This window comes from Trematomus bernacchii, unplaced genomic scaffold (assembly GCF_902827165.1).
Source record: "Trematomus bernacchii unplaced genomic scaffold, fTreBer1.1, whole genome shotgun sequence".
NCBI classification, from domain to species: Eukaryota; Metazoa; Chordata; class Actinopteri; order Perciformes; family Nototheniidae; genus Trematomus; species Trematomus bernacchii.
In genome coordinates this window covers 3,216,572-3,243,691 of record NW_022987714.1, presented here as the reverse complement: position 1 = coordinate 3,243,691, position 27,120 = coordinate 3,216,572, and the positions used below count along the sequence as shown (strand labels likewise).

The following is a 27,120-nucleotide window of genomic DNA, read 5'->3' as shown; positions in this document are numbered from 1 at the left end:
TGATCAATGAGAGTTTTCAAAGCTGCCGTTACTTAACATCTCTGTAATTACATGATTCTTTAATAAAAGAGGGTGAAATAAAGTTGAAACATCGACCAGTGGATGATGGGGAAATCACTGTAATGTTAAGGTGTGGTGTCGTGTTAAACAAACTGTACTGTGTTTGTGTACATAAAGTCAAAGGACTGATTATCTGAAGAGTGATTGAGTAATTGAATGAGTGATTAAGAAGAATAAGTGTGTGTTTACCACGTGTGCTTTTTGTCATGTCAAATCATGTCAGCAAATGTTTTTTTTAAATAAAAATGTTTAAAATGAAAAACCTTGTGACATTATTTAATCACTTAATTTAATTTTAAATATTCACACTTATCAAACTGTTGATGCCTGAATATTTCACAAGGTATATTTCTTAAGGTGTGTCCTTTAAATCCTTTAAAAAAAAATTGCATAAAATTACAAAACTATACATGAAAGATACATTCATCTTGTGTCAGATTTGTGTGATACAAATATACAACAGAGGTAGAGAAGACCCGTAAATTAACAACACTGATGTGTCTTTCCTCTTCTAGTAACACACTGGCATAGGGAGGCCAAAGTACTGACAGCATTTAGAGAAAAACACAGTGGTGTTTGCTACTGTGTTCCACGGTTCTTCAAATGAGATGGTCCCGTTGTTAACAGTGCTGAAAGAAAAACAAATTGTAGATGTTAGTCCAAATGTAGATATTGACAGATATTACTTAAAGTGGACCTATCATGCTATATTTGAATAATATAGTGTAGGACCATACCTATATAAGGCATATTTATACCTTTTTTTTTTTTTAAATACCAAACAGATCATGCATTTTAGCCATGCCTCATTTTGCTCAATTTGACAATTTCTAGCTCTGTTTTTGCAAGGGCTGATTCTGTGAGAACAGCACCATCTACTGGCCTGGCATATGTACTACAGCGTCTCCAGCGCTTTCGAACGGCAATGGCCGTGGCTGTCTCCTCCTGATTGGTGGAGTTGGCCCAATAGCCGTAGCGCCACTGTCCTGACGTCAGGACAGTGTTCAAATCTGGATCAGTTTTTATCAGATCCGTTGCAGCCCCTTTTTTAGAGATTTGGGTATGGAGGAAAATAGAGAGGGTTGTGTTTTCTGACACTTGGTGAGTTCCCTGGAACACCGGGGACACATATTCATGTATAAAAGACGTACAAAAGTGCATTTCGCATGATAGGTCCCCTTTAACTCAATTGATCACAGCTATACAAATGCACATTTTAAAATCTATTGAACCTGTGTGGGCCTGATGTTTTTCCTTTACATTTTGTAGTCATTCCTTCTAATAAAAATGTACTTACCTTTGAAAAAGGTCTTGGCAGCAAGTTTGTATATTTACATCGGTGGCATTGAAAGCTTCGAACAGCGTCACGCAGTCCACTGGGGTAACAACGAGGATCCCTAAGAAATAAAGTGAAAAAGCTTCTCAGTTACAGCACAACATGAAACTGTACTCCCTGTTCAATTCAATCATCTCACCTGCAACACAGGCATTGATGAGAGATACACTAGTTGCAGTGAGCATAGCTCTCAACACCATAGAGGAGATGTCACCTCTTCTGTCAGGGCATATTGAGGCTTTGAGAAAAGAAAAATCATTATTGAGAAATTATCCTGTGGCAGCGAAAAACAATGACGATGGGGTGAGAAAATACTCACACAGGCCTCCAATCATAATACCCAGCGAGCTGAAGTTGGCAAAACCACAAAGAGAATAAGTGCTGATTATTTCTGACCGGACCTGAAACAAAACAAAAAATCATGTAATTTTATTTTGCCTTTCCTAAAATAATTTCCCTATAATTTGTTTCTGTGTTAAGCACACCTATACGAACTCCAATTTAGAAAATGTACTCACAGATAACCATTGTAATTCTCCTCCCACAAATTGTTCAAGTCCATTGAGTCTGTTGGTCTTCAGTGCAGATAGTGTCTGATAAGCCACAAACTCATTGAGGAAGAGCTTTGTCCCAATGAGTTTAGCCACAGTGAAACTCTCCTTATACGGTATTCCTATCATAAAAGCCACCGGCATGAATACATAGGAGCAAACCATCTATGAGCACAGGGAGACAAATGGTTATTTATTTGGATATTGTAAAACTCCGTAGTTAATCACAGGAAAACTGAACAAAATCTGTGTAACGTCAGCATAAATAAATGCATGTCAGTCCAACAATTTAATAAATGATACTGTAAATAAGAAATCACATGATCAAAACAAATATTAATTTAAACGTTTCTTTATATTACCTCAATACTTTTTTAATTTACTACGATGTTCATTTTTTTCTCTTTTTCCTGCTCTTTTTCTAATCTTTTTTCATAGCCAGCTATTTCTGAATACCTTTAACACATTCAGATTTGTTTAAAAAAAACATTATCAAAATGTCAAATTTAAGTTTTCTGTCTTGTGCTAAAACATACCTCAAATGTGATATCAGGATGTCCCAGCATACCGCCAAACCAACTCAATGCTTTATTTATGAACCCGAGTAAGGCTAGGAAGGCTATCAAATTTGCAGCAATGTTTGCAACAAGACCTATTGAAGCAGACGCTCCACTGCTAGCAGCCTCCAAGATGTTCTTTTCATCACTGTAGAGTTAACAATTGCATTTTTTATTATTCACAAAAATAGAAAAATCATGAAAACGTACGAGAATTTAAGGGACATATATACACACCCAGAAGACACTTTAATACTCTTCTCTGACTTTAAGGCACTCTCCTCTGTCTCTGGGTAAGAAAGTTTGGAGATGCCCAAAGCACAAGGAGCAGCCATTACAGAGGCTGAAAGCAAGGAAGACGGATCAATCTGCAAAATAAAAGGAAATGTAATTTAATTCAGGTGTTAGACTTTAGAAGGAGTTCCTGCATTAATAAGAAACAAATACAGTGTTTGGTATTCTGCAATTGAAGTAAACAGAACCACTGTCAAACATAAAAAAAGTCTAAATTGCTTTTTTATTAAGGATCAACATCAGTGTTATACTCAATATCTAAATGCAGAGCATTTGCAGATTTTTACAGAGAAAGAGCATTATGAGGTACACAAATGCAAAACTGATCATGTTAGTCAAACCTATCCCTCGCCCAACCATTATCTTTTCCTGTTTTAATGTTGTTGATGTTGATTTGCTCAACAAATATGGATTGCTGAGACAAGGGAGTGGCTTGAATATGACCTGCTGGCACCTTGCTTCATGTCATCCTCTTTTTTATGTTATTGCCCAGGAGTCCATTGTTTCATAATGTCAACAGGTTTCTCTGCTATCTATCAATTAATGAATAAGTCATCTGATGCATAGCAGCTTTTTGATGTTTTTTGGGTGCTTATCAGCAGAACTACTGCAAATGATTAACTTTTCTTTGTTGTTCAGTAACCTTCAAAACCTGTTTTTGTAGATCTTCTTCCGGGACACTCTAGATGGCAGTAACATGAATCACTGCAAATTGCGGTAATCAACCCCCTAGTTCTAACTGGTTTATCTTCAGCTATTAGACTTTATTGGCTCCACTTAAAAAAGTAAATATTTTTGTGGTATGTCCCAAGTTTTTGATCCTGGGCCCCATTAGTTTCTGATCTGAGCCTTGTCTAAAGCCTTGCACATTTTTCAGAAATAGCTGCTCTGTAATAGTTCACAAAGCATAACATTGACTGCTAGCTTGCTTACTAAAGGATCTCTTAGTAACTTATTAGGTGAATTGGCAGAGAATCTCAAATGTCTTCTCCTTGGAGAAGCACTTGTTGGCCAAGTACTATTTGGCCATTGGCCATTTTAAACTTTAAACCTCTTAGTGTTAGTTTAAGTTTAAACTGGATCACATTTGTAGTTTAATTTATCTACTGTATTAAAAGAGAGGTATAAATGTTTAATGTTTTTTCTGATATTCTCATCATGAACTGTTCACGAAACCCGCTTTTACCTATGAGCCTTTACATTGATTTACTCCCATACAAAAGATTGTTATTCATGTAGTATTCATATAGATATTTTTTCTTAATCATTATTTGTGTATTAACCCTGTATGCAATGGCAATTAAAATGTAATCTCACCCCAAATGAGATGAATGCCCCCATGACACTGCCTGCAATGGTGGCAAATCCACCAGTCATAACAGCATGGATCTCAGATTTGGTCATGTCCTTCAAATAAGGGCGGATCAGCAGAGGAGCTTCAGTCTAAAGCACAAAAAAGGTAGAGCAAAAGTAAACAACAGAGTAACTGTAGGATGCAGTTAATAATATTTTTTATTAAGTCATGAAACTTGAATCCCAGCTTTCTATGATGTCAAAACCAAACGTAATCAGTCAAATGTGAGAGATATAAGTGCAAAGAAATCAAGTGTTGCTCAGAGTACCTGCCCAACAAATATATTGCCCGCCACACTCAAGGTCTCTGTGGGAGAGGTTCCCATCGTTATCTGCATAACCCATGAGATCTGCATGGACAAAAACACATGGCTCTCGTTCATAATATGACTGCAGGCTTAAGTTATACAACCCCAGACTTTTGCTGCCGTGAGCAATACGTTTAATCTTTCTTTACCTTAAAAATGAGCCACTGCATTATTCCCAAATAGTAAAGGATTGACATCACGCTGCTGAAGAACACAACAATGGGCAAAGCCTGAGGAAGAAATCACCAAATTAAATTATAACATGTTCGATTTTAATAAATTGAATATTGGTTTAGTGCCAATATATAACTCAATGTCACCACTTACTTGAAAGGCAAAGATGCTATCGATCAGATCCCCAAAGACAAAACGTGACCCTTCTTTGGTATAGTCAAGGAATATCTGTAAACATGACAAAGAAAACATGGGTTGCATTATTTCAAATGATTGTTTATTTTCTCAATCCTTTCATCCACTCATAATTATGATTTGGTAATAGGAGGTCTTTGAACTAATTGGGCAACCACACATTAAAAAGTGACATGCCTGTCTCACATTGTGCTGATTTCACCCTTAGATGACCCAAAATGAGGCTGAATAGCACCATAAAGTAGCTCTAAAGATAAGCATATACATTACATTACATCACATTGCATTTAGCTGACGCTTTTATCCAAAGCGACTTACAATAAGTGCATTCGACCAAGAAGATACAAACTTGAATATACGATCCACTCAGTAAAAGAATAGTGTTTCTTGGTGGATAAGTAACAATGTAAATACATGCAAAGACTGATGGGCAAACCAGGAGTGATTTCACAGTAACACTACTCACTTATGAGTTGAAAATAAACGTTTTAGGATGTTAGTCAAATGTATGGTATTTGTATTTGACATTTCTGATATAATACTTGAGAAAGCAAGATAGGACTATAAACCATGATGAAGCCACACACATCTACAAAGGTTTAAGGCTTTATATACCTGCACTTGATTTCCAAGCCATTGGAACGCTATGTTCCCAGGCGTTGTTCTTATTACAAAAAGGCCAATGCAGAACTGCAACCCGAGACCCCAAAACACAGGCCTCCATGACACCTAAAATATTTTCAAAAAGGAAATGGTTAGTGACTATATCAGGGAGTTGCCAGAAAACCTTATTATTATTATTATTATCGCAAGAAAGCACTTCTGCTAAACCCTAAGATGATATGGGCACAAGGCCAATTGATATCAAATGTCTCAGCAAAACAGACAGAGATGACTTGAGCAATAACTCCAGAGCATGTTTCGAAACAGTTCTCATCACAGTGACCATGCATCCTTGAGCATAAATTCAGTGGTTGACTCAATGCAGAACTCACCGCTGTCCTGTATGCTGACAAGAGATACAGAAGCACGACGATCAGACACAGACCTCCTAACGGGATTAGCTCCTCAGGGCACTCCCACTTGTCAAAGGCGAGAAACAGAACAAGCAGGGCCACAACTGCTAAGATGAAGACCCTATAAACACAATAAAACACACCTTCCCTCATAAACAGGTTTCATAATGTGTAGCTTCTTCAACTGAAAACAAGACGTCCACTCACCATTTTAGCCATTTCAAGTTAGATTTGAAGTATTTTACAGCGGGGCTGAAACACTTAACGATGCTTTCTCCTTTGTACTGCTTCAGAAGTTCATATGATTTAACGACAATAGCTAAACTGGTGAGGACTACAAGAGCGATGGCCCTCTGGAAATCCAATAGGCAGGCTGCGATGAAGTACGCCACATAACCTGCAGGACAGAAAAGAGCATTTACAAAACAAAGTTTTATATATATTTACTGATTGCACATTTTTAAGACAAATGAATAGACTTTCAGTATTACCTGCTCCAAGTATGCCCAGCACGACATATTTGAAGTTTTGGGAATGTGCCTTGATGTAATCCTCTGTGGCATTTAACGGCTTGGAAACTTGGCTGAAGTTCAGGACCAATGTACACAAAACATATTTCTGTTTTAAACAGTATTTTCTTGGGTAAAAAAAAAAAGGTTTTTCACATGATCATAGATTCAATACCTATTAATAGATATTTGCCCAAAAATTGAGAATTGATAATAATGTTACAGTTTACAATAGCACAGAAAGAAGCTGCAGATCTTTGGTTGAAAGTATATTAATTATGCACATATACTAGGGCTGTGCAATTAATCGTATTTTAATCGCAATTACGATTTTGGCCTGCCACAATTACTAAAACAACATAATCGGAAAAAAACAATTATTTTGCTTTGCTAGGCTGTGACTGCACTGCAACATATTTGATCTAATACATTTTGGTCTAATGTATTTGTATTTATCATATTTATATATGTTTAGTAGCTTGTGGAAGTGCGCTCCAAAATATTTGTTGATCTTGTTTATTGGTATTTATTATTTTGATATTATTTATTTAAATGTAGATATAAATGTATCATTTATTTAATTTATTTTTGTATTGGTTTTTCAGTTGAATTATACGTTCAGGGTAATCAACAGTTAAAAAGATACTGTTCAAATTATTATTTGTATTTGTTTTAAAGTTCAATAAATGGATGTTTTCAAAGTCAATGAATAATCGTATTTAATAATCGTGATATCAATTATTGACCCAAATAATCGTGATTATGATTTTTGCCATAATCGCACAGCCCTAACATATACAGTACTGTACATTTACATATAGTATAATCAAAATTAACATTGCATAAGCAGTCAACCTGCAGGGATAATTGCACCCAGGAAAAAACAATTGTAACTCAAAAATATACAAAATACAATTACTTGAAGTGACATACCTTAAGTATGATCCCAATCTCTCTTTAGTCCCTTTGGTCTGGCTATTGGAGCCGTTAGTATCAGTAATGCCATCCTGAGAAAATAAAGGAATATTTTTTATGATCATGTTGTTTCATTATCTTTAAAGAAAGGAAATGTGATACATACTTCGAAAGCCAGGTTGTCCACGCCATTTCCTTTAGCGTAGGTTATGTTTTGGCACTGGACACCGTCAGTTTCCGCTGAAAAAAACAAAGAATCTTTGTTCAAGCTCATGCAGCAGCCTTTGGTAGAGCAGCTTAAACTTTACCAGCCAGCAATGCCAGACAAGTAAAAAACTTTGTTTCCAAATTACACTGTGAAAAATAAACTTAAAATAAACTCCACATAGTCTTTGAAGCTTAATGGTAAGCAAAAATAACTGTTCAGATCTGCAAAACAAGGAAGGAAAAGCTGAGCTAATGGCTTACTCATTGTGCTTCGTCCTCAACCTGGCAGTGAAATGCTGTGCTGTGAAACACACTGCGGGAAAACAGTCTGACCTCTATGAAACATGTCATCACTAATTAACAGACATGGTATGTACTAATGTGATCTTCTCAGGAATTGCAGAATAAGAGTGATAATTAAATAAATATAAATATAAATTATGGAATTGTTGATGATAAGATGATGATTATATTCTTTGACCTTAAGAAACCAATATGTCATCATAAAAGTAAATACGAAGTGGATTAATCAGGAATGAGTTCATGTGTTAGAGGATATACTCCAACCATGCTTTATGTTAGTCATAAAAAGCCATTGTGCTCCTATTTATCAAGAATACATTTCTCGGAAGCATGTGAACCAACAATATATGTGTCGTAACTCAAAAACACATTTCTTTCTTTTCTAGTTTTACTGAGCTATGTGAAATGCAATTTACTTTGTGTGAACAAAAACCTTAATCATGTTGAGAAATAAATATGTAGGTAATGGTGAATACAATAGTTATTCCTTAGATTAAATTCAAGATGCCATGGTGCAGACAGACAGACAGACAGACAGACAGACAGACAGACAGACAGACAGACAGACAGACAGACAGACAGACATAACGATATAAAATAATACAAATGTTGAGTTATAACTGCTGTTAAGTCTGTAGTAAGAAGAAACCCTTTTTATGAGATTATAATAGAAAGAAGTACTTATCCTCTAATGTGTCAGAGCACACATCCTCTAAGGAAATAGCTCAAAGATAAGTATGTGAACTTTGACTGTACTATGTAACTCTACAGAGTTAAATTCTACTGTATGTATACTGCAATACTCTCATAATACTTTTGCAATATCAAATGAACTTTTTTTTATGATAGAATACATTTAGTTTAAATGTATGTTTTGAAGATTTAGTATACTTGATTTCACTGCTAAATCAGATTGTCTCTAAATCAGTTATAGCTGTTATCTGGACCATTACATTATATTGCAGTGAAAGTTGCACTTTACTTTCAGGTGGATGATTCATGATTGGATGTAATGGCAGCTATTTGTTCCACTCGCTGCTGTTCAACTATGATGCCACACACAAAAAAGACTATCTGATTCTTCATAAAATGTTCTTTATCCCTGCTTCATAACACTCAATGAGGGCACAGTCTGTCTGGATGGGTATAATATACAATTATTCTAGTTAAAAAGCACAAGATGTTTTTGTGTTCACTAGGTTATCAGAAAGCCTGGCAGACCCTGACATTTATTAGCAGAGGTTAATGACCTAATGACAGATTGTGTGGCACAACATGAAATGCCAGTTGGTTCATTAATAACCCATAAAATGTGTTATGGACACTATCCCAACAGTCAATAAAGGTGAAAGATAAAGACGATTTATATTTGTCAACGCTGTGAATGAGAAAACAGTTGTTGAAAGTATAACCCTCGATTTACCCATGTAGCTTATGTTTGTTTCATCCCTTAAATACTATACCTTTTTGTAACCACGGACTATACAATTTAATGATATGTAGCCTACTGTACATATATGACCACTCACATCATGGAAAACTGGCTATATTGTACCAGAATCATTGCTAATCGTTCTACATACAATTGTACTTAGTATCAATACTAGTTGCCAGGAAAACCTTGGTGTATATTAAAAACAAAATAAACAATAACTTTCTTTGTGTTGCCATATGAATTACAGCATATCCATGCGGCTAACAAGAACAAACAGCGGAGCAGGTGCTTATTTATTTTTCTGATAATGAACTGGCAAGGATAAATGAAACACTATTAAAACTACAAAGGATTGTAGGATTCTGATATAACAAAGGATCCATTCGGTTGATTTACTGTTAAGATAACAGCTGAAAGACTGTGATTCTGATAGGACCTGTAAATTGAACAAAATTGCCTGCAACATCGTCTAAAAAACCTCAGCCAACTTTCACTGTAATTAGGTCTTAAGTAAATTGCATTGATCATGCATACTATTTAAAAAAAAATTACTGTATGTTCAGAGAATGTTCCCCATTTTTTCAATTTGACTTAGTTTCACCAGGCTCGGTCGGTCCACAAAAAGATTTGTTGAGTTGCATAATGGAAAGGATCCAGTGATTTTGGAGCTTGACCTATTAAATTAAGCGAATCGTTTTTATCATATTATCACTAAAAGCAAGTTAGGCAAGAAGGACTGGACAATATTTCATAGTTGCAGGAACGGTGGTGCTTAGTTATGGATTAATAACACAACCAAAGCTTTTAACCCAGGTTTGCCTCGGTAGGTTGGCATGGACCCTCCATGGCATACTCCAGCCATGCCAGGCGCATGCATAATGTTTAATATCAAATGTTATGGTGGAACTATGGTTGTAAAATTATGCATTACAAACTCTGACAACTTACCACATTGCTGCCGACGTTTGTTTTGTGTAACGTTACATGTAGAAGTACGTTTTCAAGCGGTCCATCCATGGCACCGCCTCTTGTCTGTCATGTTCTTTATCCCTGCTTCATAACACTCAATGAGGGCACAGTCTGTCTGGATGGGTATAATATACAATTATTCTAGTTAAAAAGCACAAGATGTTTTTGTGTTCACTAGGTTATCAGAAAGCCTGGCAGACCCTGACATTTATTAGCAGAGGTTAATGACCTAATGACAGATTGTGTGGCACAACATGAAATGCCAGTTGGTTCATTAATAACCCATAAAATGTGTTATGGACACTATCCCAACAGTCAATAAAGATGAAAAATAAAGACGATTTAGATTTGTCAACGCTGTGAATGAGAAAACAGTTGTTGAAAGTATAACCCTCGATTTACCCATGTAGCTTATGTTTGTTTCATCCCTTAAATACTATACCTTTTTGTAACCACGGACTATACAATTTAATGATATGTAGCCTACTGTACATATATGACCACTCACATTATGGAAAACTGGCTATATTGTACCAGAATCATTGCTAATCGTTCTACATACAATTGTACTTAGTATCAATACTAGTTGCCAGGAAAACCTTGGTGTATATTAAAAACAAAATAAACAATAACTTTCTTTGTGTTGCCATATGAATTACAGCATATCCATGCGGCTAACAAGAACAAACAGCGGAGCAGGTGCTTATTTATTTTTCTGATAATGAACTGGCAAGGATAAATGAAACACTATTAAAACCACAAAGGATTGTAGGATTCTGATATAACAAAGGATCCATTCGGTTGATTTACTGTTAAGATAACAGCTGAAAGACTGTGATTCTGATAGGACCTGTAAATTGAACAAAATTGCCTGCAACATCGTCTAAAAAACCTCAGCCAACTTAATTAGGTCTTAAGTAAATTGCACTGTGATCATGCATAGGGCCTACTATTTCAAAACAAATTACTGTATTATTGTTCAGAGAATGTTCCCCATTTTTTCAATTTGACTTAGTTTCACCAGGCTCGGTCGGTCCACAAAAAGATTTGTTGAGTTGCATAATGGAAAGGATTCTGTGATTTTGGAGCTTGACCTATTAAATTAAGCGAATCGTTTTTATCATATTATCACTAAAAGCAAGTTAGGCAAGAAGGACTGGACAATATTGCATACAGTAGTTGCAGGAACGGTGGTGCTTAGTTATGGATTAATAACACAACCAAAGCTTTTAACCCAGGTTTGCCTCGGTAGGTTGGCATGGACCCTCCATGGCATACTCCAGCCATGCCAGGCGCACGCATAATGTTTAATATCTAATTTTATGGTGGAACTATGATTGTCAAATTATGCATTACAAACTCTGACAACTTACCACATTGCTGCCGACGTTTGTTTTGTGTAACGTTACATGTAGAAGTACGTTTTCAAGCGGTCCATCCATGGCACCGCCTCTTGTCTGTCAGACAGCGTCGAGGGCTGAATCGCACTGTAGGGGAAAAAGAAAACGAAGTTACGCTAGTAGCTTGTAGCCTAGCTATGGAACCCTGCTACAGACAAACCTAGCTGGCTCACACTTAGCGTCTACACTTAATTGGATACAAGCTAATTTACTAGAGATGGCAAACATAACTGGATCCAATGGTAAGCTCATGTGTGCATCAATAAGAGTTTAATAACGTTTGCTATGCTGAATGCTTTAGCTTGTTGCTAAGCTAGTTTGCTAACCTGCTGTCTTGGCTCCGTTGTGTAGCTAGTCGGCTAGTTAGCTGCTTCTATGCAAGCTATGCTAAAAGCAAAACAACATGAATGTAGTTCTGCCTATTAGGGAGTTGTTACTTGCTTGACATGCTTAGTTGACTGCAATACATGTATATGTGATCATACATGCGTGTGTTAATGTATGCCTTGGTACGAAATAGTAGCTGCATGGACGAAGACCAACATATCTATAACGTTTACCTTGCTATTTAGAGCTAACGTTAGCATAGCGGACGTAACCCATGTGCTAAACTGTTATTATTCATATTCAGAACAGCCATTTATTATGCTGTCAAAAGTTCCTTTAGCCTTGTAAATCGGAAAAAAAGATATAAATCCAACTCTTTGTGTTTCTGCAGGTCTATGATACTGTGCAGCCATGGGTGACATGAAAACCCCAGATTTTGATGATCTCCTGGCTGCCTTTGACATCCCAGATGCCACAGGGTTGGACGCTAAAGAGCCCATCCAGGAGAGTCATGAAGAAACAGAGAGTCAGCTGAAACACACAGAATTATGCCAGGATGACAGTTTTCTGGGTAACCAAGCTGTCGCAATAGCAGATATTCCTGTTGTTAGTGTTATTGTGAAAAACACAAGTCGCCAGGAGTCGTTGGAAGGATTTGAACCATCATTGCAAAATGGATTCAGGGGACAAGAGGCCGTCATAAACTTCCTTGAGACAACCAACGCTGGCTTTTCCAAATCATTTGTCTCTGCTTTGAATGGGGAAAGTTCAAGAGAGCTTCTTGGAAAGGCACCTGTTCAACACAAACCTGATGGAACACCAATATTTTCCCAGTCACTTTGTAATTTTAGTCCTATCTCCAGTCCTGAGTCTGAAGACACTCAGTGCAGTAGAAATGAAATGCATCCAAAACAAGACAGACCCTGTTTTCCAGAAGCCTCAGTTCTGGTGGAACCTTCGATCCCAGACAATCAACAAAAGCCGGACCTAAGTTTGTTTGATGAAAGTCTAAAGGACTACGATATTGACAAAAACACACCGAGTAGCAGAGAGGAAGGTAGTAGAACGGAGAAGTCCTCTGATATTTGTGTCAGTAACCAAACAGATAAAACAGACAAATTACACAGTACACTTCCCCCACCAAGTGGTGACCAGAACATCACAGAAACCAACTGCAGTCCAGGATCCACAATGGATGTTCCCACTTCTTTTCCACATGTCAAATCTCAGACACCCAAGTTATCCTCTTGCCTTGAGGCCCTGGTGGCTCTAAACAGTAGAAAAGATCCTAGTGAGCAGAATAACCCCAGAGAGTCATCAGCAATTCAGAATGACGTCATGAAAGCAAACCCCACTGTGCTTATAACCCCACAAAGTCCACTTGAAGCTGTGAAACGGTTAATGAAACCCTCTGATAGTCCTGTAAGCATCTGCAGTGATAGTAGTGGCAAAGCATCCCCTGCAGTGACAACTGGGTCCCCCCCTGCCATACCCAGGGTCAGAATTAAAACCATTAAAACTACATCCGGGCAGATCAAGCGCACAGTCACTAGTGTGGTGCCTGATTCAGAAACAGATGAAGTTCATTCAGCATTTGAATCCTCTCCATCACATAGTATGATAAGTGAAGATTCTTTCTGTAATATGTCTCCTCATCAACCTCAAGGTGCGTCTATTGATAGTGTTGTAGGTGTGCAAACTAAAGGTACCCCAGCTAGTACATCTGCACCAAAGGTTTTACGCAACAAGCCAGAGGTTAACTCCAGGAAGTCGGGCGTAACGCAGCGTGCAACCGTTTTCCATAATACTAGTGGTCCTGTCAAACGATCGGCTGCACACCAGGGGCCGAAAACAAAGAGAGGAGCAGCCACAACGGGCCCTACAGCAACTACCAACTTCCTTCCCAAAGCAATGCACTTGGCTAGCCTGAACCTTGTCCCTCACAGTGTTGCTGCTTCTGTAGCTGCACGGTCCACCTCTCATCAACAATGCCAACCCACACTCTCTCCTACGGTGTACAGCACTGTGCCTCTGGTGCATCAGATCAAATCAGCCAACTCTTATCCTCGCACATCTGCTCCCAACACAGCTGCAGGAACCTTAAACAGACTGTTGAACAATGCCAACCCTGTGCCTACATATGTTCCCAACCTGAACCCCCCTCCAGAGAGCAATATCAGCCTTCCACCTCGGGGATACTGCTGCCTTGAGTGCGGAGACTCCTTCGGGGTGGAGAGGAGTCTTGCGTATCATTACAGCAGGAGGAGTGTTCACATTGAAGTAGGATGTACTCACTGTGCAAAGACAATAGTGTTCTTCAACAAGTGTGCCCTGTTGGCACATGCACGGGAACACAAGAACAATGGCACGGTGATGCAGTGCACGCAGCTCCATATGAAACCCATCGCAGAGGAACACATGTTTGTACCCCTGAGTGCTGTGAATGTGGACTCTTACACTTTACCCTCCCCTAAAAACCAACCTGTCCTGCCCCTATACCAAGACAATGTTATTCGCCACAGACTCCGTTGCCTGGAGTGTAACAAGCAGTTATCTGACTACAAAGCACTAGCTGGCCATTACCAGAGGCCTTCTGAGGACGTGGAAGGACTCGTAAGTGAATGCGTTCTTAAATTATTAAAGAATGTTTTTGTTATTCTAAAGAAATCTGTGACACTCAACCCAAGCCCATTATATCGTACTGAACCTTGATAAACATAGTCTTGGGTCTTGTTGACAAAAGAAAAATATAGAATATCACCAGACTTTTATTTTTCATGGCACTTTTACTAGTATTTATGTATTTTATGTATTTTCCAATGTTTTCATAACTCTTTGACTTTTGTCTTTTCAGACGTGTAAGGTGTGCTCAATGTTGTTACCCAACAAGTGCAGCTTCAGAGCTCACCAACGCATTCACGCTCACAAATCGCCTTACTGCTGTCCTGAATGTGGTGCCCTGAGTCGTTCTGCAGACATACAGAAACACGTCAAGGAGAACTGTCTGCACTACGCCCGCAAGGCTTGGTACAAGTAAGTAAGAAAGCATAAAATGCACGCCTTCTAACATACTTTGAAGTGTTACACAAAAGTTGCATCTTGTTTCTTCTTCCTTCAGATGTCTTCACTGCGATATGGTTTTCAAGACCATTCAAGGACAAAAGACTCACATTGAGGAGAAACACTGTGACGTCTTTTACAAATGCTCAATCTGTCCAGTTGCTTTCAAGACGTCTGACGGCTGTGAAGTGCATTTAAAAAATAAACACAGTGCAAGCAAAATATCCCCTGTGTAAGTCAAAACCTTATCACCTGACAATTAAAAGTTGTATATCTCTTTTATCTGGTCATTTTAACCATTTCCCCCCCCCCTTCATTGCAGGTTAATTTTTAAGTGTTCATGTGAGACGGTCTTCAAGAAAAAGCAGTTACTATTACAGCATTTCCATCAAAATGCCAACAAGCGTGTTACGTGTGTCTTCAAGTGTCCAGAATGCAACTCGGTCTTTCCACAAAAGCAGCTGTTAATGCAGCACTTCAAGGTTAGCCCGGATTGTATTTGATATTGAGAGTGTTGGGAATTTATACATGTAATAGGTTACTTAAATGAAACTGGCTACTCTTACTTCTACTCTTCTGAATTGTTTGTTGAAACTGTGACGTCCAACCTGAGCCTTTGGAAGAATTGTTAAACTTGCCTAACTTGTGTTGTGCAATGTTAGATTGTTATCTAGATTTTTATCTGCAAAGCCGTGCAAACGATGCAGAAAAAATCAGCATTGTTAAATGTGTGTTCATACTGGCAAAAGAGAAGTCAAATGTTGTTGAGTCAATGTTAGGACAGGAAATAGTAGTATTTTGCTATAATTTAAAATCTCTTGTGTTTTCTTTGTCTTGCAGGGTGTTCATGTAGGAAACATGACAGAAGAGACAGAGAAGATCAGTACAAAAACAGACAATCCTGACTGGTCCCAGGATGATCATTCAGTACAAGAAAAGAAAAGTCACAATCCTGTTAAACACACAGACAGTCCCAGAAAAAAACCTGAGCAGGACAGGAAAGCTCGTGTGAAGCCCACCGGCTGGACGTGTGGCGAGTGCCTGAAGTGGTTCCCTGAACGAGAGTCCTATGTTTCCCACGTGAAGACCAACCACAGAAAGGTGAGGTCAGGTTCCACTGTGCTGGAAAGTAAAACCAACACAATAATGACTGCAGCATTCACTATAATATCATAATAAAACAGTCTGAACGTGGTGGCTAACTCAACTGCAACTTAAATTATCTTAAACTTCAACATAACACCGATTTGTCCAGATCAAACTACTGACAATTGCAGCAATCAATGTAGTATTGAAAATGGATATTATAGCCCGAAGCTTTTGTGCTGTTTTCTTAATGTCAAACAACCACTGACTTGTTGTAGTCCACCTGAAAATGATTTTACCATTAACCAGATCAATAGTTTGGGTGGTATTTGCCATTAGTCGACCTTATCTGAAACACCTTGGCAAACGGCTGTCCAGTGACATGAGGAAACGGTTGAGAGGACAGTGAGCCGTGTATCTGAGGTCAAAGTGCGTGCTGATTAAATGAACTGAAGCTTCTTGCCATGGGACAAACTGCTGACGTCTTGATTCTTGTGTAAACTTCATTTGTTTCCTGTTTGTAATTCTAAGCTACATGACATGATAATTATGACATTGCCTGACATTATAATTGGTTATATTTGCCACAAACCATAAAGGAATTACCTCCTAACTTGTGTGCGGATTATAAACTTTAAACACGTTCATAATTACATTCATTATAAAAGAAACATTTGCTTTTATAAGTCAAGTTTGTATGATCACATCTGCTAACCCTAACCCTTTTGGATTTTCCATGTTTTTTTTCCCCCAACAGTCAGTAAAGAAGTATCCATGTCGTCATTGTGAGCAGTCCTTCAACTCTGCAATCAGTTTGAGAAGACATATTCGCAATGACCATGATGGGAAAAAGAAAAAGATTTACACCTGCTGGTAAGATTTTTTATCTTTTGAAAATGAACAAAACACAGCCCCAGAGTGATTATCAAATGTCCCTGTAAATCATTCAAATCCACTTTTTTTCTTTTTCTTTTAGGTATTGCACGGATACCAAGACAACATTCACGACGAGTTTGATGTTGAAGAACCACATCAGTCTAATGCATGGAATCAAAAATCCTGATCTTGGCCAAATGCCGAAAACAGCCGTCCAGGAATCAAAAAAGGCTTTGCGCAAGGTAGCTATTCAATTTGATTTATTTATCAAACCAATAACAGCTCTAACGGAGACAAATGTTCATAAAGGGTGTGGCTTCTGTGATTTTCAGGGGCTTGTATCAGATAGACCTGCGGTGGAACCCCGGGAGGAGGGACAGGATCGCACTTTGAGTCCAGAGGCTCCTCCAGCTAAGCGTCAGAAAACTCAGTTCCGCTGTTCAAAATGTGGCTTCCTCACAGAAAGCAGTACACAGTTCAAGCAGCATATACCACAGCATAAGACTGATGAAAACACTCCTCAGTGCCTTCACTGTGGTTTGTGTTTCACATCTGTGCTGTCTCTCAACAGACATCTTTTCATTGTGCACAAAGTCAAAGATCCCAATGAAGGGAAGAAAGAAGGCGAGGAGGACGAGGCGAAGGTGAGGGAGAAGGAGCGGGTTAATCGGCCAGTTAGCTCAGCAGATACTGAGGAGTTCAATGACTTGTTACCGGAGCTAATTGACCCTGAGCCGTCGCAGGCGGGAGAGACAGCGAGTCTGCACTGTGACAAGACCTCAGACTGTAACGTAAAACTGAGCGCTCACTCTCAGACACAAGCAGTCTCTCTGCGTCAGTGAGACCTCTGAAGCTGCTTTTAATATCTTCAGTTTAACGTGACAGTAACATGGGTTACTCGATATTCTGCATGGACGTTTTTGAGCCTTTATTTTTTTTGATTTCTCTCAATTTATTCACAGGCCGTTCGGTATATTTAAGCAGATCCTTAACATTGAATAAAAAGCAGTATTTTCATAAATAATAAGACAAATTCATGTTAAACTTTTGTATTATTTTGTATTTAACTTTGCATGTTGTTAATATATTCATCTTGCCTTTCAGACACAACTGCACACATGTTACAGCTGAAGCTTTGTTCATTTCCTCCAAATGTTGCATCCACCCTGAGAGGAGACTCAGGAATGTCTGTTAGTGTTTAGGTTTGGTATCGGTTTAATGTAACATTGAAGAGGTGGCTTATTGCTTTTGTAATCAATGTTTATTTTAATTGTAATTTTGTCTTAAGTATTTAATGCTACACACTATCGCCTGAATGGGATTCAGGTTGCAGTTTTTACGAGATTACTGTTTTGCAATTCATTTGCAGTACAAGGTTAGAAATGTATTTGCCATTTATTACAAAACAGTATATTTCTGTATTCATTTAAAAGCCGTATTTCCACATTTGTGTTGATCAGTCTCTTGTTAAACTATCCTGTGGTTAAATACAGGCGAGATGTTTTGCTAAGCAAGGCCTTCTGATCTTAGGCCACACATAGAACAACTTTGTATTTTCTATTTAAGCATTCTGAAATGCTTTTGTCTTTATGTTTATTGAACATATTTTATTTGTGGCTTCCCAGATCTGGCCTTTGTATTTTATTTAACATTTAAAAATAATGTCTTTCTTTCTTTTTTCTGTATGGGGGGAATATGGAGAGGTATTGGATGTGTGGTGCAGCAGTATTGAAAATACCTCAAATTGCCAGAATTGTATTTTTGTAGGCAAGAGAACAGTCAATGTAATGTCAAATCAGGGTACATGGTTTTGGATAATCCAGAGCAGGTGTGAAAGTGAAGTTTGGCGGCATATCAGAGATACTGTTTTATATATCAGTACTTGTTTGATCAGATAAAGATGTGGAATCTATTATGACTTCAAAACAGATATTTCTTAGATCAGTGCTTGTGGGAACGTCTTGTTCACATGTCCTGGTTTGTAAAGCAGCACCTCTTGTTTTGTATTGAATAGGTGACAGTTCCTACCTCCATGTTAATGGCAGTGATTGTTAAACGATGAAAGACTTTTATCTCAGTGCAATGTAAAAATTAGTTTATAAAATGTGTACTATTCCACATTATTCAATTTTATGAATTACTTTGGGAATGATATCGAAGCTATATGGTCATATTGACTTAACTGGCAAGATAACTTTTGTATTTATGTGCTGTGTAAGCTTTTCATTTTTCTGTGATCTTAAATCCTTTATTTACCGCACTGCAGCTGTTGAAACTGCAGAGGCGAAAAGGAATGTCTTGTTCTTTTGTAATGCTTGTTGAAAGATATTTGTACTTTTGATACTGTGTACTGCAAGGACTTGTATAAGAAAGTAAACTGTGCACACACGGTAGCCAATGAACCTTGGATTCAAAGCATTTCTTAAGCCATTACATCTACTCAGCATGCAGTGGCCTATGTGCCTTTCTGTAACGTTTACTTCAAAGTACTTAAAAAATAAATCGGTGCATTTAATTATACATCTGCTCTGTCTTTTGTCTGCGTTGAAGACTTGCTTCTGTGTTTTAAGTACTGGGTGCTGGAGAGGAAAGTGTTTATTGGTATTTGGACGTGATAATTGGTGGTTTTGCATTAAGGTCACGGATTTTACAATCGTCAGAATGACACAATATTCTCTAATGTGCATCATTCATCCAATAAGAAGCTGACCACAGCTTGATGACTTCATGCCATTAGAATATTAAGCCCATCCTATCTCAGTATAACTGCCTGGCTCCAAAGTAACAGGAGCAAGGAGATTTTAATTTACCCCAAATTGCAAAGCGCACATTTGAGGAATGACAGGCACTTTGAAAAAGATCAGCAGAGCAGGATTCCTGTCTTCTTTCATTCTTATCTCATACATTGCAATGACATCTTCAATGACTCTTGATTTAACTGAGCTGAGAAATAGAATTTCAAAGATCAAGGTGGTTCCAAGAGGGAATCTGTGGGCAACAGGTAAGAGAAACAAAACACTTTTGGCATTATTTCATGATTTGTTTTTGACAGTTTATATTGACATTGAATTTTCTTTTAAGGGCATTTCATGGGCAAGAAAAGTGTTGTGGATAGTTCATTCATGAAGTCTGCGTTAGAAGATGTAAACGTTCCCACTGAAGTCAGAGCTGTTAGTCCTCTGTACCGAGTGGAAGACCTGCAGGCACTGCTCTTTCAGACACTGAAAAGTGACACACAACGGAAAAAGGCTTTGGACATGTAAGTGTTCTTGTTGTCCTTATTTTTAGTATTATTGCATACATTTATCAACTGCAAGACTGATTTTCTTTTTCTTTTTTCATCCATGTAGAGGAGGAGGGGATCATGCTTGAAGGACACTTCAACCAACATCATCATATAAAATCCTATTGATGAAGAGAATAGTTTTTGAAATCTTGTGTTTTCTTTTTGTTTTGAACATAAATATTTAAAAAATGTGATTTGTAAAATTGTACATGACAGTTTGATGCCAAGCTGCACTGCTTTGTTCTTAGAACCAGTGATGTACATGTATTAGTGCCACCAAATAAAAACGACTGAAAACTAGACCATGTTGTTGACATTTTTACTGAAATGCACCTTTGTATTGCAATACTCTGTTTAATTTTATTGAAAAATTGTGTAATAAATGTGGTTATTATATGTATATTAAACAAAACATTTTCACATGATAGTTCAAATATTTAAAATTGGTCAAATCAGTTTATTTGTATTAGCTGTGTGGCACCCCCTGATGGTCACCCTATAAAACACTTGCACAAATTCCGGATGAGAATTTGTTTTTGTTTTTATAGATGTCCAACAACATAATGCCAAGTAATACAATAATTATACCTAATAATAGACATTATAGATTATTACATTACATTATTTTATAAATACATAAGATTACCTAGATAATGGTCTCTACTATTGATAAGTCTAAGACATCAATCACGTTCAGTATGCAGTATTCTTATCCTCCTGTAAAACTCAAAATGTAGTATAATTTCTGCTAAAAATGGACAGGAATCCTGTCAGAGAACAGGTGTTGTTTTGTCAATCTTTATTGAATATTCCAATTTCAAGACATAAGCACTTCCAAACAATATTCATATATAGAAATAAAACTGTGGGCATTCTGAACAGAAAACCGAAAAAATAAAGATTATTAACCAACAAAAACAAAACACAAGTGGTCAATCTGGAACTATGGTACGTACAAATAAACAGATGTTTGACTTCCGCTTGTCATCCGAAAGTATTGCTATTACATCCGGTTGAAATCCATACATGAGTCCCATCGTAGGCTAGGCTAGTTTAGCTGCTAACTCTCAGTAGTGATCATCACAGTCACAATGCCTCTGATAGTGATGTGTGGGTACCCCTGCAGTGGTAAAACACGAAGGGCAGAGGAGCTGAAGGTGTGTTTTGAGCAGAACACGGACAGAAAGGTGCACATTGTAGGTGACGCAGCACTGGGCGTAGAGAAAAACACAGTGTATGCAGGCAAGTTGAGCTCATGTTAGCTCCATTTAGCCATACTTGCTTATTACGTACCTGTTAGTGTTAGTCATGTTTAAAAGTCTTCATACATGTTCACTTTGACTGCACAAAACAGTCCATATGTTTTCTGAAACGTGTTTTATATTTCGTCTACTGAGGAGTTTGTGTGTTGTTAACTGAGGGTTTGCCTAGCATTAAGTTAATCTTATTATACAAAAATATCATCACAGTCCTGTGACATACGAGGATGGATATAATCGTTTTTTGTTAATTTACATACTTGTATTAACACTATCCCTTGGACACTTGTGTATAACATTACATTACTGCCACAGGTTGACTGTTAAAATAAAATTAGTCCCTAACAATTTTGATAAATGCATTAGCAAAGAAGTGCTCAAAAATGTACTGGTTTCCACTTGTTAAATGTCAGCAAGATAAGCAGCCAGCTTCTTCTTCCCTGTTAGGAAAATAAAATGGTGATGGATAACTTCGAATGTGCATTTTTCCTTTTTTTCTTTTTTATAATGAACAAGCAGTTAATTGATTATACCACATATCCATACAAATATATGTTGGTTGCAAATAGCAAAAATTAGAACACAAAACAAAAAGAAATTCAAGAAAGTAACCTTGGACTTTGTCATAATCCTGCTGCTTTTAAACCTTTTTGAATATGGTGCAGATTCCCAAAAGGAGAAAAATGTCAGAGCATCTCTGAAAGCTGAAGTAGAGAGGTAGGTTTTTCAGATCTATCTTTTGTTTTTGTCTTTTGTCTGAAGTGTTACCATTGCACACCTTTTAATCTTTATCTACATGTTTAGGAAAGTCAACAAGGGAGACATTGTGATTTTGGATTCCCTAAATTACATAAAAGGTACATTTAGCTAACAGTAGTGTGCTTTACAGATTCAGTATCGAGACATTATTATTTGTTTATGCTCTTACCTTTAAATCCGAAATACCTTACAGGCTATCGCTATGAACTGTTCTGTCTCATCAAACATGCACAGACACCACAATGCCTGGTAAGCATACTAAAGAAATAACTATTATTTTGTTCAAGTATCTATACATCTATGACTGAAACGGTAGTCACACAAATCAAAAATCATATGCTTTCTTTTGATCAAGGTATACTGTTTGACGTCAGATGAAGTGAGCACAACGTGGAATACCAACAGAGATGCCGCTGAGCAGTACACACAGGAAATGTAGGTGAAAAGCCCCCCACATAGAGTACTATGCATTTCAGAAAGTAAAACCATTCATTGTTGTTTTTTTATTTTGCCTGACATCTGCTGTTTGTTTTGTAGCTTTGATGCATTAGTGCTGAGATTTGAAGCTCCAGACTCCAGAAACCGATGGGACAGTCCTCTCTTCACCATCCTGAAAGACGACACGATTCCATTTGAAGACATTTCTGACGCACTTTTCAAAAGAAAAGCACCCCCACCAAACCAGTCCACACAGAGTGTAAGAGACACCCATGCTGTTTTCTCTTGTTTTTTATTTACACATGTTTACAATATTTAATAGATGTCTGTCATGCTGCCTTTTTGACTATGATGCTCATAGAGATATTATTTTTCTCTGCAGCAACCATTGTCATCTTCAAACTTCCTGTACGAGCTGGACAAAATCACACAAGAAGTCTTAATGGTACGTCTTTATGTGTTCTTTTGATTTCCTGGTCATTTGTTGTTTTTGCTGGTTCCACTCTGTCTTAAGAACTCTATCAAACTTTAGGATCACCAAAGTGGGACTCACACATTGAAAATAAAAATAAGAGACTGTGGAGCTATAGTCAGAAAAAATACTTGGTTAAACCTCAATATAAGAAGCACAAAAAAGTAGTTCCAAATGTAATTCCCTGCAGTTGGGAAGATTTGTATCAATACATCAGAATGTAAATATGTACTCTTTGGTAATTAATCCTGAAAATGTCAGGTCGGGTACTTGTTTTTTCAGCATTATTAACATTTCTGTTATCACAAGCCGCGGAATAGGGAATTGGGAAGAAACCATGACTATTTTCTGAAGCTCATTGATTGACGTCAGAATCTCTGAATATGTGCAATCAGCAGTGTGTCCTCCCACGGTAAACGTGACATCAAGGTTACTTTGTTATTGGCAACTGTGCCTGTGTCCTCTTAAATACCTTTGCTCCTGTAATTATCTTCCTATTTATATAATGGGGTGTGTCTGCAAACTACTGTTAGCCAAATAGAAATCATCTCCTCTGTTCCCTTGATTTTCCATTGAGTACACCCTTTTCACCATTTTGCAACATGCCTGTAAATGAAATGAATTATAAGAACTTTTCATCACTCTATTTAAATATTCTGATCCTTTATTGATGATCTAAAACTCCCTAAATAACCAACTAGCTGAATTTGTAAAACCCTTACTTTCTGTTTGTAATGTCTGTGATGAAAGTCATTTTGAAATTTCAGGCAATTTTTAACGCACAGAAGACAAGTGTCCCCGGCGACCTCGTTCCAGTTCCAGGAGCTACAGAAAAGATATCCTTTTGATGGACTGCACTTATATAGCGCATTATCGGGTCTTTTCAACCCCTGAAAGCACTTTTACAGACTACGAGTCATTCACCCATTCACACGTCATTCATGCAGAGCAGTACCACTTGCTCTAGGGAAGCTAACATTCATACACATTCAGACACCGTTGGCCATGCCATCGGGAGCAACTTAGGGTTAAGTATCTTGCCCAAGGAAACATCTACATGTCGACTGCACGGGCTGGGATCGAACCCACAACCTTCTGGTTGAAAGACGACTGCACTCTCTTGCAACCACAGTCACCCTTTACACACATGTCATGTCAATCCTTTTAACTCATTTACGTGGGATGTTGCAGTGATCTTTCACAGCCATGACTGTCTGAAATGTGTATACAGTATGTGACTCATTTAATGATCTGCCTCCTAAGGAATCACATTTCCTCACCAGCAGGAGGCAAAATACTCCACATTAAACTACTTGTTTGAAGGAGAAGGTGGATCAATGTATGTCCATCAAACAACCTTAAATGAAAGGCACAGCAGGCAATCACTGTTAAAGGTCTCGCCTGTAATAACACACCTTTGGGATATGTATTGTGGGGGGGGGGGCGGGGGGGTGAAACCAAATGGTATGTATTAGTGGATGTTTATTGGCAGCTGCTCTGTGTCAGACCTTTAAAGAAGCAAACACTTTGATTTTGTCCTTTTTTAAACATGTTGTTCAAGGCAGAAAGGAACTTCAAAGTAAATGAGGTGATGCTCTGGTCAACTTTTATTGACAGGTGCATTATTTGTGTTGACGTCAGTGACATTCAATAGTTTATGTTCTTTCAGTGTTTTCTTCTGAAGCTTTTGGTCACTTGGTCCATTTTTACGTCAACTTGTATTCAAATGTCCTTGACCTAAAGTTTAACATCGAGCTCACCAGGAGCATCAACATGGCAGAGCTGAGGAAATTACGGCGGCAGTTCATCAGCTACACCAAGATGCACCCGACAGAGAACAGCGGGCACATTTCCAACATGTTTGTGCAGTATTTAAATAAGAGTCTTCACTGACATTTTTATACCATTGGCCTCTTTTTTTCATTTTCTGGGACAAATAAATATATTTTATAATATTCTCTGCATGTTTGTGTGATGTTTTGCAATGATTCAGTCGAGTTATATTTATGAGCTTAAGTGCCAAATTGACTCCTTATGCATTTTTGCAATATTCCTATTAGTTTACATTTGAATCCCATTTTTATTATTGTAATGAATTCCACATTTAAGTCAAAAATTAGCTCCTCCTTGTAAGCAAATGTTTTCCCCTTGTACTGTACTTGAGCTCTTGGTGACAAGCTCAACGAGTATTACTTGGTTTTCTGGTTTTCAAAAGCTTCTTATTGCGGTCGGATTTGTAGCATACTGTAAGTACTACTGAGTAAAGCTCTTGGAAGAAATCCCACTCAATGATTGTGTATTATTATGTAAGAAGATTGTGATACAAGTTAAAGGCGGAAAATGATAGGAAAGCTTTTTTCCAAGTATGTAAATAATATAAGAGTTCAGTCCAACAACAATATTAACAAAAGTGCAAGATTATAAGATATTGATTTTATTGAAAGAAATGCCATAAAAAAGAAACTTTTAAAACAAAGTTTATCTCACATTGCCAAACATGAAGCAGCAAGCGATGTAAAATATATAGTAATTAAAAATATAATAATGATTTTGGAATGATACAGTTACACTTAACATGCATTATTTACAGAACTTTCAGAGTCTTTTTCTCCAAAGCAACAGCGGTGCCAAAGAGTCTGTCCCAGTGGCTGAAGAAAGGAGCGTAGTTGCTGTTCGGCTTCTGGTGGTGCATGTCGTGAGCCGGTGCCCCCCCCAGCAGACCAAAAGGCACGAGGTGGTTGAGACTCCATGGCAGGTCATAGCCTATGTGGTCCTCCACAGACATCCAGATACTGAAAACTGTGACACACCATGCGGTCAATGGGTGGCATTTCAGAATAAGGGGGTCCTGGTTGCTCCAGAGTCCGACTGTCATCAGTTCTGAGGGGCTAAGGTGCTCAGTGGACCACGAGAAAGGTGCCATGTATTCATGGTGGACTGAATGAATCCACCTGTAAAGCTGCGGTTGCTTGTGATGTACGAAATGCCAAATGTAGTACTGTGTGTCAAAAAGGAGAAGTATTGCCAGTCCGTCAATGAATACCTCATACAGGGTAGGAGCATCCTGGGGCAGTATTGGTGTAGGCAGTATGCACATGGTCATTATTACAGCTGGCAGAACAAAGAATATGTGGTTATAAAGCGCTGTCATTAAGCTCTTGAGCATCATTCCCACTGTTGGCTGCCTGCCTGCTTGGATCTTGTACTGATAGAACAAAGGCACTCTTTCTCCCAAGAGGTCCAGTGCAGCAAAAGGTATGCTGCAGATGAAATAGCAGGAGGCGGCGAGCAGGACAGGGAAAAATGGAGAAGAGATGAGAGGCAGATGTCGGAAAAGCAAATAATTCCAGAGTGGCTGCAGAACACGGTCGCCCTGATGGGGCTGGAGCAGCATCTCACTGATGTTCAACATGTTGCTGTGGTACCACTGAAGGCTGCTGAGGCCAGGCTCAGGATCAACAGAGTTACTGCCATTTTTATAGTGAAGGTCAACGGAAGGGGATCAGTCAGTTTAAAGCATATACCAGTAGCCTTCGCCCCCACTAGCAGCTCAATATCAACAGACCTTCACTCGAAGATTAACAAAAGCTCTAAACTGTTAAACCGGCACAACGTTTGACGCATGGAAGGAAGGAGGACAAAGACTTTTCTTGAAAAAGTGAAATTTGACCCAATAGTTTTGTTTCTAATCTGATTTGCAGAATTGGCTCGTTTGGTTTTACAGACATTTCTCAGCATTTTAAAATGAAATGACAGAACTGCTTATTTAAAGTGTTTAAAGTAAACACAGGTATGTAATGGTATGTGTCAACACTAAGGAAAGCTTAGCGTAGCACTTAACTCCTTGAAACCTTAAGCTCATGCATCATGAAATGGTGTGACACAACTTTAATAACTTAAATCAGCATCTATCTCTTGCACTGTCAATCCTCATATTATAAAAGTATCAACCAGGACAGGTAAATCAGAACGCTG

General features: G+C 38.0%; 5 protein-coding genes and 1 long non-coding RNA gene across 6 annotated transcripts; 3 read left to right on the top strand and 3 right to left on the bottom strand.

Moving 5' to 3' along the window:
* Nucleotides 1-360: 360 nt before the first annotated feature.
* On the bottom strand, nucleotides 361-7,769 carry slc28a1 (solute carrier family 28 member 1). The gene is made up of 18 exons (XM_034141405.1): nucleotides 7,737-7,769; nucleotides 7,435-7,508; nucleotides 7,287-7,360; nucleotides 6,336-6,427; nucleotides 6,052-6,241; nucleotides 5,824-5,965; nucleotides 5,444-5,557; nucleotides 4,787-4,861; nucleotides 4,609-4,689; nucleotides 4,421-4,501; nucleotides 4,116-4,241; nucleotides 2,742-2,872; nucleotides 2,484-2,652; nucleotides 1,915-2,112; nucleotides 1,716-1,797; nucleotides 1,536-1,634; nucleotides 1,358-1,457; nucleotides 361-689 (listed from the first exon to the last, which is right to left on the bottom strand). Exons 1-18 carry the CDS (start codon nucleotides 7,738-7,740, stop codon nucleotides 572-574), a joined length of 1,950 nt encoding a protein of 649 aa, XP_033997296.1. The 5' UTR covers nucleotides 7,741-7,769; the 3' UTR covers nucleotides 361-571.
* A 1,102-nt stretch (nucleotides 7,770-8,871) lies between these two features.
* Nucleotides 8,872-11,641, bottom strand: LOC117491433. The gene is made up of 3 exons (XR_004556775.1): nucleotides 11,556-11,641; nucleotides 10,162-10,297; nucleotides 8,872-8,914 (listed from the first exon to the last, which is right to left on the bottom strand). It is a non-coding gene; the product is annotated as an uncharacterized LOC117491433 (long non-coding RNA).
* Nucleotides 11,642-11,646: 5 nt separating this feature from the next.
* znf592 (zinc finger protein 592) lies at nucleotides 11,647-19,451 on the top strand. Its single transcript, XM_034141404.1, has 9 exons — nucleotides 11,647-11,824; nucleotides 12,301-14,522; nucleotides 14,764-14,942; nucleotides 15,028-15,201; nucleotides 15,292-15,451; nucleotides 15,810-16,070; nucleotides 16,813-16,928; nucleotides 17,032-17,173; nucleotides 17,264-19,451. The coding sequence occupies exons 2-9, from the start codon at nucleotides 12,321-12,323 to the stop codon at nucleotides 17,771-17,773; spliced, it is 3,744 nt and encodes a 1,247-aa protein (XP_033997295.1). The 5' UTR covers nucleotides 11,647-11,824; nucleotides 12,301-12,320; the 3' UTR covers nucleotides 17,774-19,451.
* A 162-nt stretch (nucleotides 19,452-19,613) lies between these two features.
* nmba (neuromedin Ba) lies at nucleotides 19,614-20,488 on the top strand. The gene is made up of 3 exons (XM_034141406.1): nucleotides 19,614-19,932; nucleotides 20,013-20,190; nucleotides 20,282-20,488. Exons 1-3 carry the CDS (start codon nucleotides 19,770-19,772, stop codon nucleotides 20,301-20,303), a joined length of 363 nt encoding a protein of 120 aa, XP_033997297.1. The 5' UTR covers nucleotides 19,614-19,769; the 3' UTR covers nucleotides 20,304-20,488.
* Nucleotides 20,489-21,222: 734 nt separating this feature from the next.
* On the top strand, nucleotides 21,223-25,102 carry kti12 (KTI12 chromatin associated homolog). The gene is made up of 9 exons (XM_034141114.1): nucleotides 21,223-21,459; nucleotides 22,142-22,193; nucleotides 22,281-22,333; nucleotides 22,429-22,484; nucleotides 22,591-22,670; nucleotides 22,773-22,932; nucleotides 23,056-23,118; nucleotides 23,913-23,981; nucleotides 24,895-25,102. The coding sequence occupies exons 1-9, from the start codon at nucleotides 21,309-21,311 to the stop codon at nucleotides 25,036-25,038; spliced, it is 828 nt and encodes a 275-aa protein (XP_033997005.1). The 5' UTR covers nucleotides 21,223-21,308; the 3' UTR covers nucleotides 25,039-25,102.
* Nucleotides 25,103-25,729: 627 nt separating this feature from the next.
* ch25hl1.1 (cholesterol 25-hydroxylase like 1, tandem duplicate 1) lies at nucleotides 25,730-26,557 on the bottom strand. Its single transcript, XM_034142115.1, has one exon. The coding sequence runs from the start codon at nucleotides 26,555-26,557 to the stop codon at nucleotides 25,730-25,732; it is 828 nt and encodes a 275-aa protein (XP_033998006.1).
* Between the last annotated feature and the right edge of the window lie 563 nt (nucleotides 26,558-27,120).